Source organism: Panulirus ornatus, chromosome 38 (assembly GCF_036320965.1).
Source record: "Panulirus ornatus isolate Po-2019 chromosome 38, ASM3632096v1, whole genome shotgun sequence".
Classification (NCBI taxonomy): domain Eukaryota; kingdom Metazoa; phylum Arthropoda; class Malacostraca; order Decapoda; family Palinuridae; genus Panulirus; species Panulirus ornatus.
In genome coordinates this window covers 19947999-19964557 of record NC_092261.1, presented here as the reverse complement: position 1 = coordinate 19964557, position 16559 = coordinate 19947999, and the positions used below count along the sequence as shown (strand labels likewise).

The following is a 16559-nucleotide window of genomic DNA, read 5'->3' as shown; positions in this document are numbered from 1 at the left end:
ATCCATACATAAGAGGTCGTATGTATGGTAGTGACCATTCATACATGTAAGGTAATGGCCATCCATACATGAGAGGTCGTTTGTAACCATGCATGAGAGGTCGTATGTAAGGTAGTGGCAATTCATATATCATAGTTCGTATGTAATGTAGTGTCCATCCATACATGAGAGGTTGCATGTAAGGTAGAGGCCCTCCATACATGAGAGGTCTTATAAGAGGTAGTGGTTATCCATACATGAGAGATCGTATGTAAGGTAGTGGCCATCCATACATGAGATGTCCCATGTAAGGTAGTGGTAGTTCATACATGAGAGGTCGAACGTAAGGTAGTGGCAATTCATACATAACAGTTCGTGTGGGAGGTAGTGGCCATGCATATATGAGAGGTCGTATGTAAGGTAGTGGCCATCCATACCTGAGAGGTCGTATGTAAGGTAGTGGCCATCTATACTTGAGAGGTCGCATGTAAGGTAGTGGCCATCCATACATGAGAGGTCGTATGTAAGGTAGTGGCCATCCATACGTGAGAGGTCTTATTTAAGGTAGTGGCCATCAATATTTGAGAGGTCGTGGGTAAAGTAGTGGCCATCTATACATGAGAGGTTGCATGTAATGCAGTGGCCATCCATACATGAGAGGTCGTATGTAAGGTAGTGGTTATCCATACATGAGAGGTCGTATGTAAGGTAGTGGCAATTCATGTATGTGAGGTCGTATGTAAGGTAGTTGCCATCTATACATGAGAGGTCGTATATATGTTAGTGACTCTCCATTCATGAGAGGTCATATTTGTGGTATGGGACTATCCATGCAATATGAATCCCTATGTATGGTAGTGACTATCCATTCATGAGAGGTCGTGTATAAGGACAATTTGAACTAGTTGGGAAACATGTCTATCTTTGTTGTCTCATATTCTTTCTGTGGTTGATAAATGAATGAAATCCTCACAAACCACACTGATTATGTCCCATTGTGAGAGGTTATTTCGAGCAGATCGGCATGCGTTGATTGTTTTGGATCAATTTACATAACGGTGTTTCTCTCATACCCGATGAGCCACGGCCTCACACACAGCTTTCATCACACCATATGGGGTCTCCTTCACCTGTGTAAACAGTGTAGCCATCACGAGGAGCGAGGTTAGAGTTGTCATGACCCGAACCTCGAAAATGTGTGGACGAAAGAAGAGGCTCACGTAGCTGATCACTAGCAGGATTAGGGATGGTGTATAGATGTTAAGGATGGCATAACCGGCTCGGCGTGTCAGCGGGATCCGAACCCTCATTTCATTGAACTCTTGGCTGTTGTCGTACAATAGTTTGGGTTGCTGAAGCTGCAGAAATTGAGAAATAGTTTTAAGTGTTGTTATATGGAGACAATGAAACTTAATGCAACGCACTTCGTGTTCTTGCCCAATCACAATTACACACGAACCTGATACTCCAGCAGAAGTTCGCTACCATAGTAGGCAGCGGAAGTAGTCACATCGTCGAACATGAGGTAGCTCTTGGAGGCCGACAGCATCCGGAGGTACATATCACAGTGCTGTTCATCGAACGGGTACAGCACCAGGTTGAAGTCACACACGAAGGTGGTGCTGTACTTTCTGGAGATGGCGAGGGGATTCTGCTCGCCAGGGAACAGCTCCACTGAGGACGGAACACAGAGAAGAGGTGTGCGTTATGCTCAGCTGGAAAGATTATTCCAAACTGAAGATAGTATTTATGTTTTTTCACTCAAATGAGGAAGATAGCGTATGGTAGAATTCATTCAGTGTACTGAACCATGAATTAATGTGAATACAAGAACCATAATAAACTAAACCAGGAAATGTCCATTTACGAGGGGCCATAAGAGGTGAAGTATGGCATCAGTCAAGGGGTAAATCTCATTCCCCACATCGAATTTGAATTCCAGACTGTGACGTCATCTATCTTAATTACCATTGTTGTCCTCGGTCTCGTCATCTACAGTCCGGCTCTGTAAATTTCCGAGACTTAAATTCCTGCCACGAGGCCGTGACATCTCAAATTGAAGTCCTCTACATGCAGATGGTGGGGAAGTTGAAGTCCTTAGGTCTCCTGTTCTTCATGATCTAGAACATTATGAACCACCCGACCCGTACCCCAGATTGTTACAACCAGTCTCCCAGCTATTACTGCACAGTCTCGCCACAGACGACAACACTTTTGTCTTTACTGACCACAGCTCCTCCTCCGGTGGTTGTCGCATCTTAAGTCAATATTTGCACAGTAATGATGCGTGCTAATTAACCTGAGGCTTTTCTTGCCTTCTTAACTCTCCCTAAGATGATAACAGACGACCTTTTGGCGATGCTTGTGTCTGTGTTGAGCGTATGGCAGCAGTTATTGTTGAGATAATCAAAGCATATATGCCCTACTCCTCTTACGCTGCATCGTCATACAGTCTGACTCAACCGTCCTTCGTGTGAGGCCAGTCGTTCAAAGGACTGAGCATGTCAGTCCATGAAAACCTCTCTTTTCTCCAACTCGCATTCAATTTTTTCCGCTCTCTCTCTCTCTCTCTCTCTCTCTCTCTCTCTCTCTCTCTCTCTCTCTCTCTCTCTCTCTCTCTCTCTCTCTCTCTCTCTCTCTCTCTCTCTCTCTCTCTCTCTCTCTCTCTCCTGCTGAAATCTTTATAGATATGTTATAAATGAATATTTTCTCTCATCAGAGGAAAGTTCCGCAACTTTTCATCTTCACCCTTACCCAGGGGTAGTAGGTCCTTCTAAATCTTCAGCCAAAGGTGTCTCGTACAGTTGTTATCGTGCTATCACTCTCTCTGTTTTCCGTTATATCATAGCTGTTTCTTCTAATGATAATGGAACTCGTTTTATGTTCTTCTCTAACTCCACCTTGGAAAATTCTAATATACTCTCATCCTTTGATAATTCGATTTCCCACCCAACAGTCTCTTTTTGTGCACTCCAGAGAGTACCTCTCTCTCTGGACATAAGAAATGCGTCCAGACCAGATGACTTCCCTCCCCATGTTATGAGGATATGTATTTCTGAACGTGCGGCCGTGCTTACTCGTCTGTTTCGATTTTGCATAAATCTCTTCCTTCCAGGAAACAAGCGTTAGTACGTCCTCTTCTAAGAACGAGTGACAGTCTAAACCTTCCAGCTATAGTCCTGTTCCTTTGAATTGTATTACTTCCAAAGCCTCTGCATCTCTCGTCTTCTTTGATTTCCTTTAGCATCCAAGGTATCACAGTCTCACATTCTGATATAACTTCTTGATAAAGCGAAATCCCTCAGTGATAACTTTCCGTATTTCAGGCAATGTCTGGTCATCATCTATGCTGAGCTTTGGAGAATCCTATGTTGTTTCCTCGATACTTCAAAAGCTCTAGACAGGATGTACCATCGAATTCTGATCTCCAGCTGGTCTTTGTCAAAGACTGTTTGTGTATCAATCTCTCCTGTTGTTCATCTCATTGCCTCTTTCACTTTTTATATGCAATTTGCTTTTCAACAGATAACCAAACGCCCTCATTCGCTAAGGAAGCAAAGTTGTTTTTCTCCATTTATTTGAGATTTGCTCCATCGCTTCTCATTGATCTACGTCTTGTCTTGTCTTGTCTTGTCTTTTCATTTCTGTCTCTATGAAATTAGATTTGGACTGGATGTAACACCGGAGGAGACGCGACCTAGTTAAGTTTGATAACTCTAGAACCCATTTCCCCTATCACCTCTATTTCTAAACTCCCTTACAACTTTCTCATTTCCTTTGATGACCCTGCAATTCTACATCTCAACACAATCAATAAACTCAATATCATCTTACGATGATATTTAACCTATTATGGAAATGCCTCATTACACTAATAGCTTAGTCCGCCTCTAAGGAAGCAAGAGTCCTGCTCAGATGCCATGAATTCTTTGCTTCTGTACAGTTTCTCCTAGTATGTGTAGGACTAAGTTGTATGGATACTACTCCCACATCTAGAGAGGTTCTAACTCTACACAGTCGAAATATAATGGATGTTTGAATTCAGAGATGTGGATCCGGATGCGGATGTTTCTAAAAACAGCGATGTCAGACTATGACATCCACGCGGATGCGGATGTTTTCAGGATATTTTGTTCCATATCTTAAGATTAAGAATTATTCATTCGTTACAGACTATCAAGCATTTCCAAATGGCAGCTACTGTCGTTACAAAGTCGTGTGTGATTGTAGTTTCCTATTGTTATGACGAGTTTCAGCCACACAAATTGCGTGTTCCCATGATGTATGACAGAGACCCAGCTCGTCGTGCATCCCACGAAACACTTTCCCCAATCTCTCTCTACCCTTTTGAAAGAGGTTAACTTAACTCCTAGTCTATTAACAGCTGTTCTTTCATCTCTTAGTCATTCAGTATTTAAATTTCAAGATAGTCAAGGCAAGCTTTTTTTTTTCAAAAACAAAAGTGTCTGCTAAAAGTCACTTACGTTTTGCATCATAGATCAAGCCAGCACCACTGACTAGCTGCTCACTAGGGACGCTGCTTGGGGAACAGCAAAGATATCAGCAAACGACCCTCGCCGAATCTGGGTAGATTATCATCTTTTCTTTCCACCATTACAAACAGTCTTCACTTGTTCCATTGACTCTCTTTTCCTTGTGATAACCTCTAAATATCATCCATTGCACTCTTTGCTGCATGTGTCTCTTTCGTTTCACCATCACTACTGAAAGCAAGAACAGAGGTCATTACTTCTTCCAGTGTTCCATTGGTGTTGGTTTGTTAAAAATTTGTGTTTTATCGTCTCTTCGTTTTTTGGTTGGTTCGTGGTTTTTATTTACCTTGGCGCTCAGCTGAGTCAGCTCTTCACAGTCTAGCAATGATGATATCACTTGATCAGTGATGTAAGAAGAGGAAAAGTACTTTTATATCATGGATCAAGATATGTTTCAACTCAGTAAAATCTTCACTTTTAAGCTGGAAAATTTTTTTTTCAACATCAGTTCGCATTGATTGTTTCATGATGTTTACTACCTGTGTCGCTTTTTATCTTGGAGTGACTCAATCGTTGATTCAATATCCGGTTCAGAGCCTGAAACTGAGGTATCAATTACTTCAGAAACTTCTGATGTGCTTGGCTAAAGAGTGGCTTTCAAGGAAACCACAGGAGGTATCACATCACCTACTGTAGATGTTGAGTCACTCAATTTTTTGGTGATATCTTCAGAATGTTCTAGAGCTTTTGTACATTTGGACATTATTAACCATTCAATGATGCTGAGTTCCTTTATTTTCGAGTTGGTAACAACATACAAACACAGTGACTCCTTTATTTCTAGTGTTCTTTTCAGCATGTGCAAGGTGCAGTTCCACCTTGCGAATATATCATGGCTTGGGTTCTCTCAGCCTGTCCTGAATCTTTTTCAGTTCATCCTGTGCCATCGTTGAATGATGAAAATAAGTGGCAATGCTGCAACGTTTCTGAATCATCTTGTCTATTTCATCCTGTGATGATATTCCAGTTTTAACAACTAGTATTTCATGCACAGCACAATGCAAATTATTTACACCTGACAGGAATTGAGCTCTTTTCATGTTTGCTCCAGCATCACGCAAAACACAGTGCGCAATTATACTAGAAACGTCCCATTTCATCAACAAATCAAACTTTCTATGAAAATACTCTCCGGTGTGCCGTTCTTGTAGTGGCTCAGCACCTAACACAAAGTTCATTCTTTCAGATTCCTTACTGATAGCATGAGCAGTTAGACTCAGCAATTAAACACCTGCTGAAGAATCTAACTACACATCAGTTGTGAAGGATATCATGCTGTTCTGCTTAAATACATCAAGCAATCCTTTTATTCAGTTGAAAACAGACTCATATATCACTGCATATCAATGAAGAATGAAATTTTCTCTACTTCAGCCTGTATTGTGGAGCAGCTTTAACCACCAGCCTCATGAATCCTATATCATCAACATGGCTGATTGGTAAATCGTCCCTTAATAACATTTCTGTTACACACTTATCAAGTTTCTTTGTTATCAAGTTAGAAGCATCACAGTTTTCCACTCTGAAAATATTCTTCAATATATCTTCACTTTTTGCAAAGGAGTTTCTCGTCTATTTTTCCTCTAACTTCTTTCTTTCTTCTGCTGCTAAATCTTCAAGCTTTTCTTTGTGCATTGATTTTAAATGATTTTTCAAAGATGTAGTTTCACGTCCCCTTCGTGAATACTTTCTTTTTTTTGCACAAAAGACACTGCGCTATATTATTTAGTTGTTCCACGAAGTACTTTCACACTTGACTGCTTCTTGACTTCAGTGTACATTAAAAATAGCCAGAAAGGCTACACTTCGGCCAGTGTGTGATGACTCATATGACTCATGCCAGCTCCTCCACAACACTCTATCACGGAGTGATGAGAAGCCCTCAGCGCTGCCAGTTCTTGTTTTTCAGTCTTCCTTTGTATATCTACCACATCCTCTCTGTGTGCGGTAAGGATGCGAATGCGGATGTTTATCAAATGGTGATTGTGGATGCAGATGCGGATGTGGATGTTCATGAAATGACAAGCGCGGACGAGGACGCGGATGCGTATTTTATGATATTGTAAGTGCGGATGCGGATGCAGTTGCTTAGTTTATCACAAACAAAGATTGGGGTGCAGATTTCAAAAAAAATGATGCAGATGTACCTCATATGAGGATGCGGATGCGGATATCCGATATATCTGTACTACACAGAGTTGAGTCCAAAGCAATACTCCTGATCAGCTCTCCCAATTAAACCTGAAAACTTGATCCACTTGCCTTACGCCACAGTGCTGGCTGCCTCTCCTTCTACTCTACATAATAATCTGGTTCCTCCTCCAAGAAGTGCCTGCCTGTGTACTCCCGCTAATATTAGACAAAGTCGTGCTCGGTAAGCTCCTGCCTCGCAAGATTAGTGTGTGGCCGTCGGGGATTCAGAGTTGGGCCGTTGTGAGGCCTCTTTCCTCTTTCCCGTATCATTAATTTTCTTTCATCAACGACATATCTCTCGAAAAACAGGTATTCCATCTCCTTTAAAATTCTTTCATTATTTTTACTCTTATTTTCTTGCTTCTCTATATCTTCAACTTTTTTCATATTTCTTCATATTTCAATAAAGCTTGGTCACAATCAGGACTGTTGTCGGTCACTTAAGCATAAGAAAACCCCAAAATGACGTCATAAGTGTTTCTTACACTCGGATAGTTCCAGTGGGAGCAGCAATTGCTTTCTACTTCCCAAGATATAATTTTCATCAGACTTAGATCTCGTTCAAAACGAATCACAAATGATAGGAACATGGGTAAGTAACTCAGCTCAAAGCCCAACATATTGGAAGATAGTGATAGGTTGATCATTAATACCGGGAACCTACTTATTGTTTATATGAACAGACACGACGAAGGTATGGAAACTTGCTTGAAGTTTGACCTGGCTGGAGATCTAATACGAGATTTCTCGCTAGTGAGATGATTCTATTGACCACTTTACTACGGTTGTTCTTTAACGCGAATATAATGTGATAACGTAGTCCATCATTCTCTTATGTGTCACACATAACCCATAAGATAAGGCTTTTATTACCTATAACTCTACAGAAGGATTATGATTTAGGAATCTGTTATTATGCAAGATACAAAAAGGAATCTCACCTTCCCCCGGGGCGCCGTTGTCTCTTCCTGAAGGTGGTTGCAGTCTCCGGAGATATAACGAAGTCTCTACATCCACTTCCGTGTGCTCCTGTCTTTCTGTGTTGATGAAGCCGACGATAGGCGACCACAGCATCATCATGCTAGTGAAGGGCACCTTGTTGAGGCTGTCGTTAGTCTTCAGGTTGCGGAAGGTGAGGCGGTTGTCGAACCAGGTCATCTGCATCTCGTATGACAGTTGCATTGTCATCTGTGTTGTGTATACAGTAATGGACTCTATACTTATCTGCAGCATGACCGGTAAACTCAGGGAATCTTTATCATTACTGAGTCTCGGTGGTAGACCATTCTTGTAGTCTTCAGGCTTGCTGATCAGTTCACAATTAACCTCGTCGCTACGGTCAAGACAGTCGTACTTGAGGTCACAGCGATTCTCGAGGGGGATGCATGTAGCGTCATCACAAGTGTAGCTGTCCGACGGACATGGTGTCAGGACTAGGGTTCGCATACCATCGACTTGGTTACAAACTGTCGTCTCAAGGTGCCAGACGCGACGTCCCATAGGCATGCCATGGGGAGCATTAACATCTAGTCTAGCCAAAGTCTCATTCTTCACGACGTTGACCCACAGCCATTCCTCTCCTTCTTTACGGATGTGGTACTCACCGTATCCTTTAAAAATAAGGCCTCCCAGCTCTTCCTGGTAGGCGATAAAGTAAACGTTCCGCAGCTCCAGTTCACAGGTCCCGAGGAGAGAGAAAATCTGCAACTCAGAGAACTCGCAAACAGCACACTTTTGACTAGTGAGGCAGTCAATATCTGCTACACCGACAGGTTCAATCTGGGCGCAGTTCTCGTAGAATATACCATTGGGTTCTCCATCGTTCCAGGCAGGGGTTAGAGCGATTGCGTTGTCATAGTGAGTGACCCAGGTGCCCTGGTCCTGGGTGTCGGTGATGGAAGCCCAGAATCTATTTTTACATAAAACAGGCTCGTTGGGCCAAGCTTGGGCGGAGAGGTGATATATGTTATGCACTTCGTCCATGGTAGTCGGGAGAGGTAGATGAGTACCTAGAGCCTCACAGATATAAAATCCAAGAGCCTGTGGCGTCTTTGGGAACCAAAAGTAGATGGGGTCTGTAGTCTTCTGGCAGAAGTACTGGAGAGGGACGTGGTACTCCGTGAGGTTGGAGAGCTTCCACCCGCCCTCCCACGAGATGTAGTTACCCTGAGGGTCGGTCTCGCAGGCAGCCATCTCGGCTATTGTGTCCTCGTTCAACACATAATCCCAGACGTTCACCTGCAGACATATAGGAGATGTGATCAAAAAGTTTTAAGATTTTGTCTACTACAAGTGGCGCCATCTGAGTGATCAGACACCAAACCAGGCCTTCTGTAAAGAGGTTCTAATTCTAATTGTCATACACAGCTCACTACTAACGCTGTTCATGGTTTTATGTCTGTCCACTCATCATTACAGTTACAATAGTATAAACTTCTCTGGTGACAAAATGAACAAAAGAAGCTTAACAGCAAAACAAAACCAAAATAAGTTCATAGGTTATATCTCAGACTAGCTCAAACATTACAAGCCCAGAAATGCACAAACATTTAATGTTGACCATGTAGTTACCATATACTGTTTCTTTTAGAAGAGCGAGGTACCTATCAAGAATAGAAGGAAAAGACCTCACAAGTGCCACACTAATACTACAATGACCCCAAACTGAAACAGCTCAAATCTATAGCCAAGCAAACTGATAAGGATATAATAACTCTAAACATCCTAAATACTAAAACTATTTCGCAGATCATTGTGGCAGCGAGAGAACGAAAGATTGAACTTAGAGAACATGATTAGGAATAGTTTGTTAGTGCACCAAATCAACCAAGAATGCTATCAACAGAATCACTGGAAAGAAAATCAAACAAGTTTATCATCTCAACCCGATACAAAAAGGTTGACAAACTAATTACGAGCAGGCTCTTATTTTCATCTGTAACATGTTGTCACCTAAGACTAGGAATGTTTTGTAAAACAAATCCAAAGGCAGAGTTGATCTTTACATGAGTCTACATGAGAAAGACAGAAAACAGGAGGCTTGATTGGCCCACGACTGGGTTTTCTGTTTAAAAAAGTCAAACTTGACAAAAGAATGCAATTACTCTTCGGAATTTTTCTTCTTTTTTTAATGCTATCACCTACTTCCCCGCTACTGTACAATAGCCTTTTAGTGTCTCCGTTAACGCTGTCGTTTATAGAGTTTATTTCTGGCGTTTTTCTCAGAGTATACCTGAATTTATGAAGTATTTGTCTAAACAGCTTTTGAAGGTACTTATAATTTTGGCATTCACTACGTCTGACGGTAACTTATTCCAGTGTTAAATACACCTATACAGCTTTTTATCACGTCCGCACTGCATCTTTTAGCTTTGAGTTTTATTCCTTTTGTCCTGGTGACCATATTTTCTTGTATTTTGAAAAGATGTTCGAGATTTACTTTATCAAACTTGTTCAGAATTTGAACGCTTCGATCAAGAACTCGCGAAGACTCTCTTTTCTCTTCTGAGAGGGAAGAGATCCAGTTTTGTCGCGCGTCTTTGTACTTCCTCTAATTTTTCCGCGTCATTTTGATAGTTTAGAGACCAAAACTAGACTCCAGTTTCAAGGTGTGGTCTTGCTAGAGAATTATGAAGTGTGAGAATTGTTTCCGGTGTCTTATATTCTATGTTCCTGGCTATGAAACCTAACATTTGGTTACCTTTTCACTCGCTGTTTGACACTGATTAGTCTGCTACAGATTGTCGCTAATGACAACTCCAAGGCCTTTTACTTCATTTACTTTAGTTAGAGAGTTTCCGAATAGTTTGCAGTCGTAACGTATGTTCTTGTATCCGCAGTGCATAACTTTGCACTTGTCTACATTAAACTTCATTTACCGTCTGTCTGACCACTTTGCTAGGAAGTTAGAATCTCTGAATATTTTCGCACTAACGCCTGTTTACACAGCTCATGCTAAACAAGCATTATTATACCTCTATCATTATACTTGGTAACCCATTGTTAAAGCTATATGAGTTATACCACGGTCTAGTCACCTTCTTCGTGGACGAATAGTCTCATTATTACAATACCAAAACACAATAAACCTTATTGTTTTAGTTCCAATTTCCTGATGAGTTGCACATATAGAAATTCATGAGATTGTTGGTACTAATTAGACTTCAACACAGAATCGAAAAACAAAATAGGAAAATCATGTATTACAAGATATTCATGATTTCACATATGGCAAAAGTGTGCATACCTGTATCGCAGTACTTCATGGGGACAGACGGCACAACTACACCAAATTTCCTGACATAAAAGCTGCATTTGATATTGGGAATAGGCAAGTTATCTTGTAGGAGCTCGCAAAGATAGACAAAGGTGGTCGACTCTTCCACTAGCTACTCGATTATTGTTCCAACAGAAAGTCTGCATCGCTGTCTCAAGGCGACAAAAGTGAAGTTAAAGATAAGATACTCTTCATAGAAAGTACTGTCGAATTTAAGTTCAGGGAAATAATCCTTGCTCTTTACAATTAACTGGTTCGTCCCCATCTTGAATATTGTGTTTCGTTCTGGATACTCTACATCAAAAAAAGACAAACAGAATGCAGATAGTGAAGCTTCCAGTTCATACTTGGATTGAGAAACAAATCCTATGTAAGTCGACCGGAAGACTTCAATCTCTTTAGCTTAGAAAGTAAAAGGTTAATCATTCAAAATAATCAAAGGCTGTGATAACTTGATGTGACAGTCCACTTAAGCCTTGATTGGTCTGATTTCATTCAGAGTGGTTGGCATCGATTTCTGGACAAACGTTTTAAATCGAATGAGGTACAGTACTTATATTTACCAATTTGAATAGTTGAAAGTGTTATAGATACGTATAAGCATAGAATTGACAAACATGCATATACATATATATATATATATATATATATATATATATATATATATATATATATATATATATATATATATATATATATATATATATATATATATATATATATATATATATATATATATATATATATATATATATTATCCCTGGGGATAGGGGATTAAGAATACTTCCCACGCATTCCTCACGTGTCGTAGAAGGCGACTAAAGGGGACGGGAGCGGAGGGCCAGAAACCCTCCCCTCCTTGTATTTTAACTTTCTAAAAGGGGAAACAGAAGAAGGAGTCACACGAGGAGTGCTCATCCTCCTCGAAGGCTCAGATTAGGGTGCCTAAATGTGTGTGGATGTAACCAAGATGAGAAAAAAGGAGAGCTAGGTTGTATGTTTGAGGAAAGGAACCTGGATGTTTTGGCTCTGAGTGAAACGAAGCTAAAGGGTAAAGGGGAAGAGTGGTTTGGGAATGTCTTGGGAGTAAAGTCAGGGGTTAGTGAGAGGACAAGAGCAAGGGAAGGAGTAGCACTACTCCTGAATCAGGAGTTGTGGGAGTATGTGATAGAGTGTAAGAAAGTAAATTCTCTATTATGGGTAAAACTGAAAGTTGATGGAGAGAGATGGGTGATTATTGGTGCATATGCACCTGGGCATGAGAAGAAAGATCATGAGAGGCAAGTGTTTTGGGAGCAGCTGAATGAGTGTATTAGTGGTTTTGATGCACGAGACCGGGTTATAGTGATGGGTGATTTGAATGCAAAGGTGAGTAATGTGGCAGTTGAGGGAATAATTGGTATACATGGGGTGTTCAGTGTTGTAAATGGAAATGGTGAAGAGCTTGTAGATTTATGTGCTGAAAAAGGACTGGTGATTGGGAATACCTGGTTTAAAAAGCGAGATATACATAAGTATACGTATGTAAGTAGGAGAGATGGCCAGAGAGCGTTATTGGATTACGTGTTAATTGATAGACGCACGAAAGAGCGACTTTTGGATGTTAATGCGCTGAGAGGTGCAACTGGAGGGATGTCTGATCATTATCTTCTGGAGGCAAAGGTGAAGATTTGTGGGGTGTTTGCAGAAAAGAAGAGAGAATGTTGGGGTGAAGAGAGTGGTGAGAGTAAGTGAGCTTGGGAAGGAGACTTGTATGAGGAAGTACCAGGAGAGACTGAGTACAGAATGGAAAAAGGTGAGAACAAAGGAGGTAAGGGGAGTGGGGGAGGAATGGGATGTATTTAGGGAATCAGTGATGGCTTGCGCAAAAGATGCTTGTAGCATGAGAAGCATGGGAGGTGGGTTGATTAGAAAAGGTAGTGAGTGGTGGGATGAAGAAGTAAGATTATTAGTGAAAGAGAAGAGAGAGGCATTTGAACGATTTTTGCAGGGAAAAAATGCAAATGAGTGGGAGAGGTATAAACGAAAGAGGCAGGAGGTCAAGAGAAAGGTGCAAGAGGTGAAAAAAGGGCAAATGAGAGTTGGGGTGAGAGAGTGTCATTAAATTTCAGGGAGAATAAAAAGATGTTTTGGAAGGAGGTAAATAAAGTACGTAAGACAAGGGAGCAAATGGGAACTTCAGTGAAGGGGGCAAATGGGGAGGTGATAACAAGTAGTGGTGATGTGAGAAGGAGATGGAGTGAGTATTTTGAATGTTTGTTGAATATGTTTGATGATAGAGTGGCAGATGTGGGGTGTCTTGGTCGAGGTGGTGTGCAAAGTGAGAGGGTTAGGGAAAATGATTTGGTAAATAGAGAAGAGGTAGTAAAAGCTTTACGGAAGATGAAAGCCGGCAAAGCAGCAGGTTTGGATGGCATTGCAGTGGAATTTATTAAAAAAGGGGGTAACTTTATTGTTGACTGGTTGGTAAGGTTATTTAATGTATGTATGATTCATGGTGAGGTGCCTGAGGATTGGGGGAATGCTTGCATAGTGCCACTGTACAAAGGCAAAGGGGATAAGAGTGAGTGCTCAAATTACAGAGATATAAGTTTGTTGAGTATTCCTGGTAAATTATATGGGAGGGTATTGATTGAGAGGGTGAAGGCATGTACAGAGCGTCAGATTGGGTAAGAGCAGTGAGGTTTCAGAAGTGGTAGAGGATGTGTGGATCAGGTGTTTGCTTTGAAGAATGTATGCGAGAAATACTTAGAAAAACAAATGGATTTGTATGTAGCATTTATGGATCTGGAGAAGGCATATGATAAAGTTGATAGAGATGCTCTGTGGAAGGTAAAAAAATATATGGTGTGGGAGGCAAGTTGTTAGAAGCAGTGAAAAGTTTTTATCGAGGATGTAAGGCATGTGTACGTGTAGGAAGAGAGGAAAGTGATTGGTTCTCAGTGAATGTAGGTTTGCGGCAGGGGTGTGTGATATCTCCATGGTTGTTTAATTTGTTTATGGATGGGGTTGTGAGGGAGGTGAATGCAAGAGTTTTGGAAAGAGGGGCAAGTATGCAGTCTGTTGTGGATGAGAGAGCTTGGGAAGTGGGTCAGTTGTTGTTCGCTGATGATACAGCGCTGGTGGCTGATTCATGTAAGAAACTGCAGAAGCTGGTGACTGAGTTTGGTAAAGTGTGTGAAAGAAGAAAGCTAAGAGTAAATGTGAATAAGAGCAAGGTTATTAGGTACAGTAGGGTTGAGGGTCAAGTCAATTGGGAGGTAAGTTTCAATGGAGAAAAGCTGGAGGAAGTGAAGTGTTTTAGATATCTGGGAGTGGATCTGGCAGCGGATGGAACCATGGAAGCGAAAGTGAATCATAGGGTGGGGGAGGGGGCGAAAATTCTGGGAGCCTTGAAGAATGTTTGGAAGTCGAGAACATTATCACGGAAAGCAAAAATAGATATGTTTGAAGGAATAGTGGTTCCAACAATGTTGTATGGTTGCGAGGTGTGGGCTATTGATAGAGTTGTGCGCAGGAGGGTGGATGTGCTGGAAATGAAATGTTTGAGGACAATATGTGGTGTGAGGTGGTTTGATCGAGTAAGTAATGTAAGGGTGAGAGAGATGTGTGGAAATAAAAAGAGTGTGGTTGAGAGAGCAGAAGAGGGTGTTTTGAAATGGTTTGGGCACATGGAGAGAATGAGTGGGGAAAGATTGACCAAGAGGATATATGAGTTAGAGGTGGAGGGAACGAGGAGAAGTGGGAGACCAAATTGGAGGTGGAAAGATGGAGTGAAAAAGATTTTGAGTGATCGGGGCCTGAACATGCAGGAGGGTGAAAGGCGTGCAAGGAATAGAGTGAATTGGAACGATGTGGTATACCGAGGTCGACGTGCTGTCAATGGATTGAACCAGGTCATGTGAAGCGTCTGGGGTAAACTATGCAAAGTGTGTGGGGCCTGGATGTGGAAAGGGAGCTGTGGTTTCGGTGCATTATTACATGACAGCTAGAGACTGAGTGTGAACGAATGGGGCCTTTGGTGTTTTTCCTAGCGCTACCTCGCACACATGAGGGGGGAGGGGGTTGTTATTTCATGTGTGGCGGGGTGGCGATGGGAACAAATAAAGGCAGACAGTATGAATTATGTACATGTGTGTATATGTATATGTCTGTGTGTGTATATATGTGTGCATTGAGATGTATAGGTGCGTATATTGTGCATGGGTGGACATGTATGTATATACATATGTATGTGGGCGGGTTGGGCCATTCTTTCGTCTGTTTCCTTGCGCTACCTCGCTAACGCGGGAGACAGCGACAAAGCAAAATAATAATATATATATATATATATATATATATATATATATATATATATATATATATATATATATATATATATATATATATATATATATATATGTATATATATAAATCCTCCCCTCCTTGTATTTTTTAACTTTCTAAAATGGGAAACAGAAGAAGGAGTCACGCGAGGAGTGCTCATCCTCCTCGAAGGCTCAGACTGGGGTGTCTAAATGTGTGTGGATGTAACCAAGATGTGAAAAAAGGAGAGATAGGTAGTATGTTTGAGGAAAGGAACCTGGATGTTTTGACTCTTAGTGAAACGAAGCTCAAGGGTAAAGGGGAAGAGTGGTTTGGGAATGTCTTGGGAGTAAAGTCAGGGGTTAGTGAGAGGACAAGAGCAAGGAAGGAGTAACAGTACTCCTGAAACAGGAGTTGTGGGAGTATGTGATAGAGTGTAAGAAAGTAAATTCTCGATTAATATGGGTAAAACTGAAAGTTGATGGAGAGAGATGGGTGATTATTGGTGCATATGCACCTGGGCATGAGAAGAAAGATCATGAGAGGCAAGTGTTTTGGGAGCAGCTGAATGAGTGTGTTAGTGGTTTTGATGCACGAGACCGGGTCATAGTGATGGGTGATTTGAATGCAAAGGTGAGTAATGTGGCAGTTGAGGGAATAATTGGTATACATGGGGTGTTCAGTGTTGTAAATGGAAATGGTGAATAGCTTGTAGATTTATGTGCTGAAAAAGGACTGGTGATTGGGAATACCTGGTTTAAAAAGCGAGATATACATAAGTATACGTATATAAGTAGGAGAGATGGCCAGAGAGCGTTATTGGATTACGTGTTGATTGACAGGCGCGCGAAAGAGAGACTTTTGGATGTTAATGCGCTGAGAGGTGCAACTGGAGGGATGTCTGATCATTATCTTGTGGAGGCTAAGGTGAAGATTTGTATGGGTTTTCAGAAAAGAAGAGTGAATGCTGGGGTGAAGAGGGTGGTGAGAGTAAGTGAGCTTGGGAAGGAGACTTGTGTGAGGAAGTACCAGGAGAGACTGAGTACAGAATGGAAAAAGGTGAGAGCAATGGAAGTAAGGGGAGTGGGGGAGAATGGGATGTATTTAGGGAATCAGTGATGGATTGCGCAAAAGATGCTTGTGGCATGAGAAGCGTGGGAGGTGGGTTGATTAGAAAGGGTAGTGAGTGGTGGGATGAAGAAGTAAGATTATTAGAGAAAGAGAAGAGAGAGTCATTTGGACGATTTTTGCAA

At 41.4% G+C, this 16559-nt stretch overlaps 1 protein-coding gene across 1 annotated transcript in view; it reads right to left on the bottom strand.

The window, feature by feature from the left end:
- The window catches only part of LOC139760952 (uncharacterized), a 111669-nt gene that overhangs the window by 32965 nt on the left and 62145 nt on the right, over nucleotides 1-16559 (bottom strand). The window contains exons 9-11 of the mRNA XM_071684738.1: nucleotides 7667-8963; nucleotides 1439-1653; nucleotides 1110-1337 (exon numbers count right to left, since the gene is read on the bottom strand). Of these exons, the coding sequence (XP_071540839.1) occupies nucleotides 1110-1337; nucleotides 1439-1653; nucleotides 7667-8963 (1740 nt within the window). The remainder of the gene's footprint in view (nucleotides 1-1109; nucleotides 1338-1438; nucleotides 1654-7666; nucleotides 8964-16559) is intronic.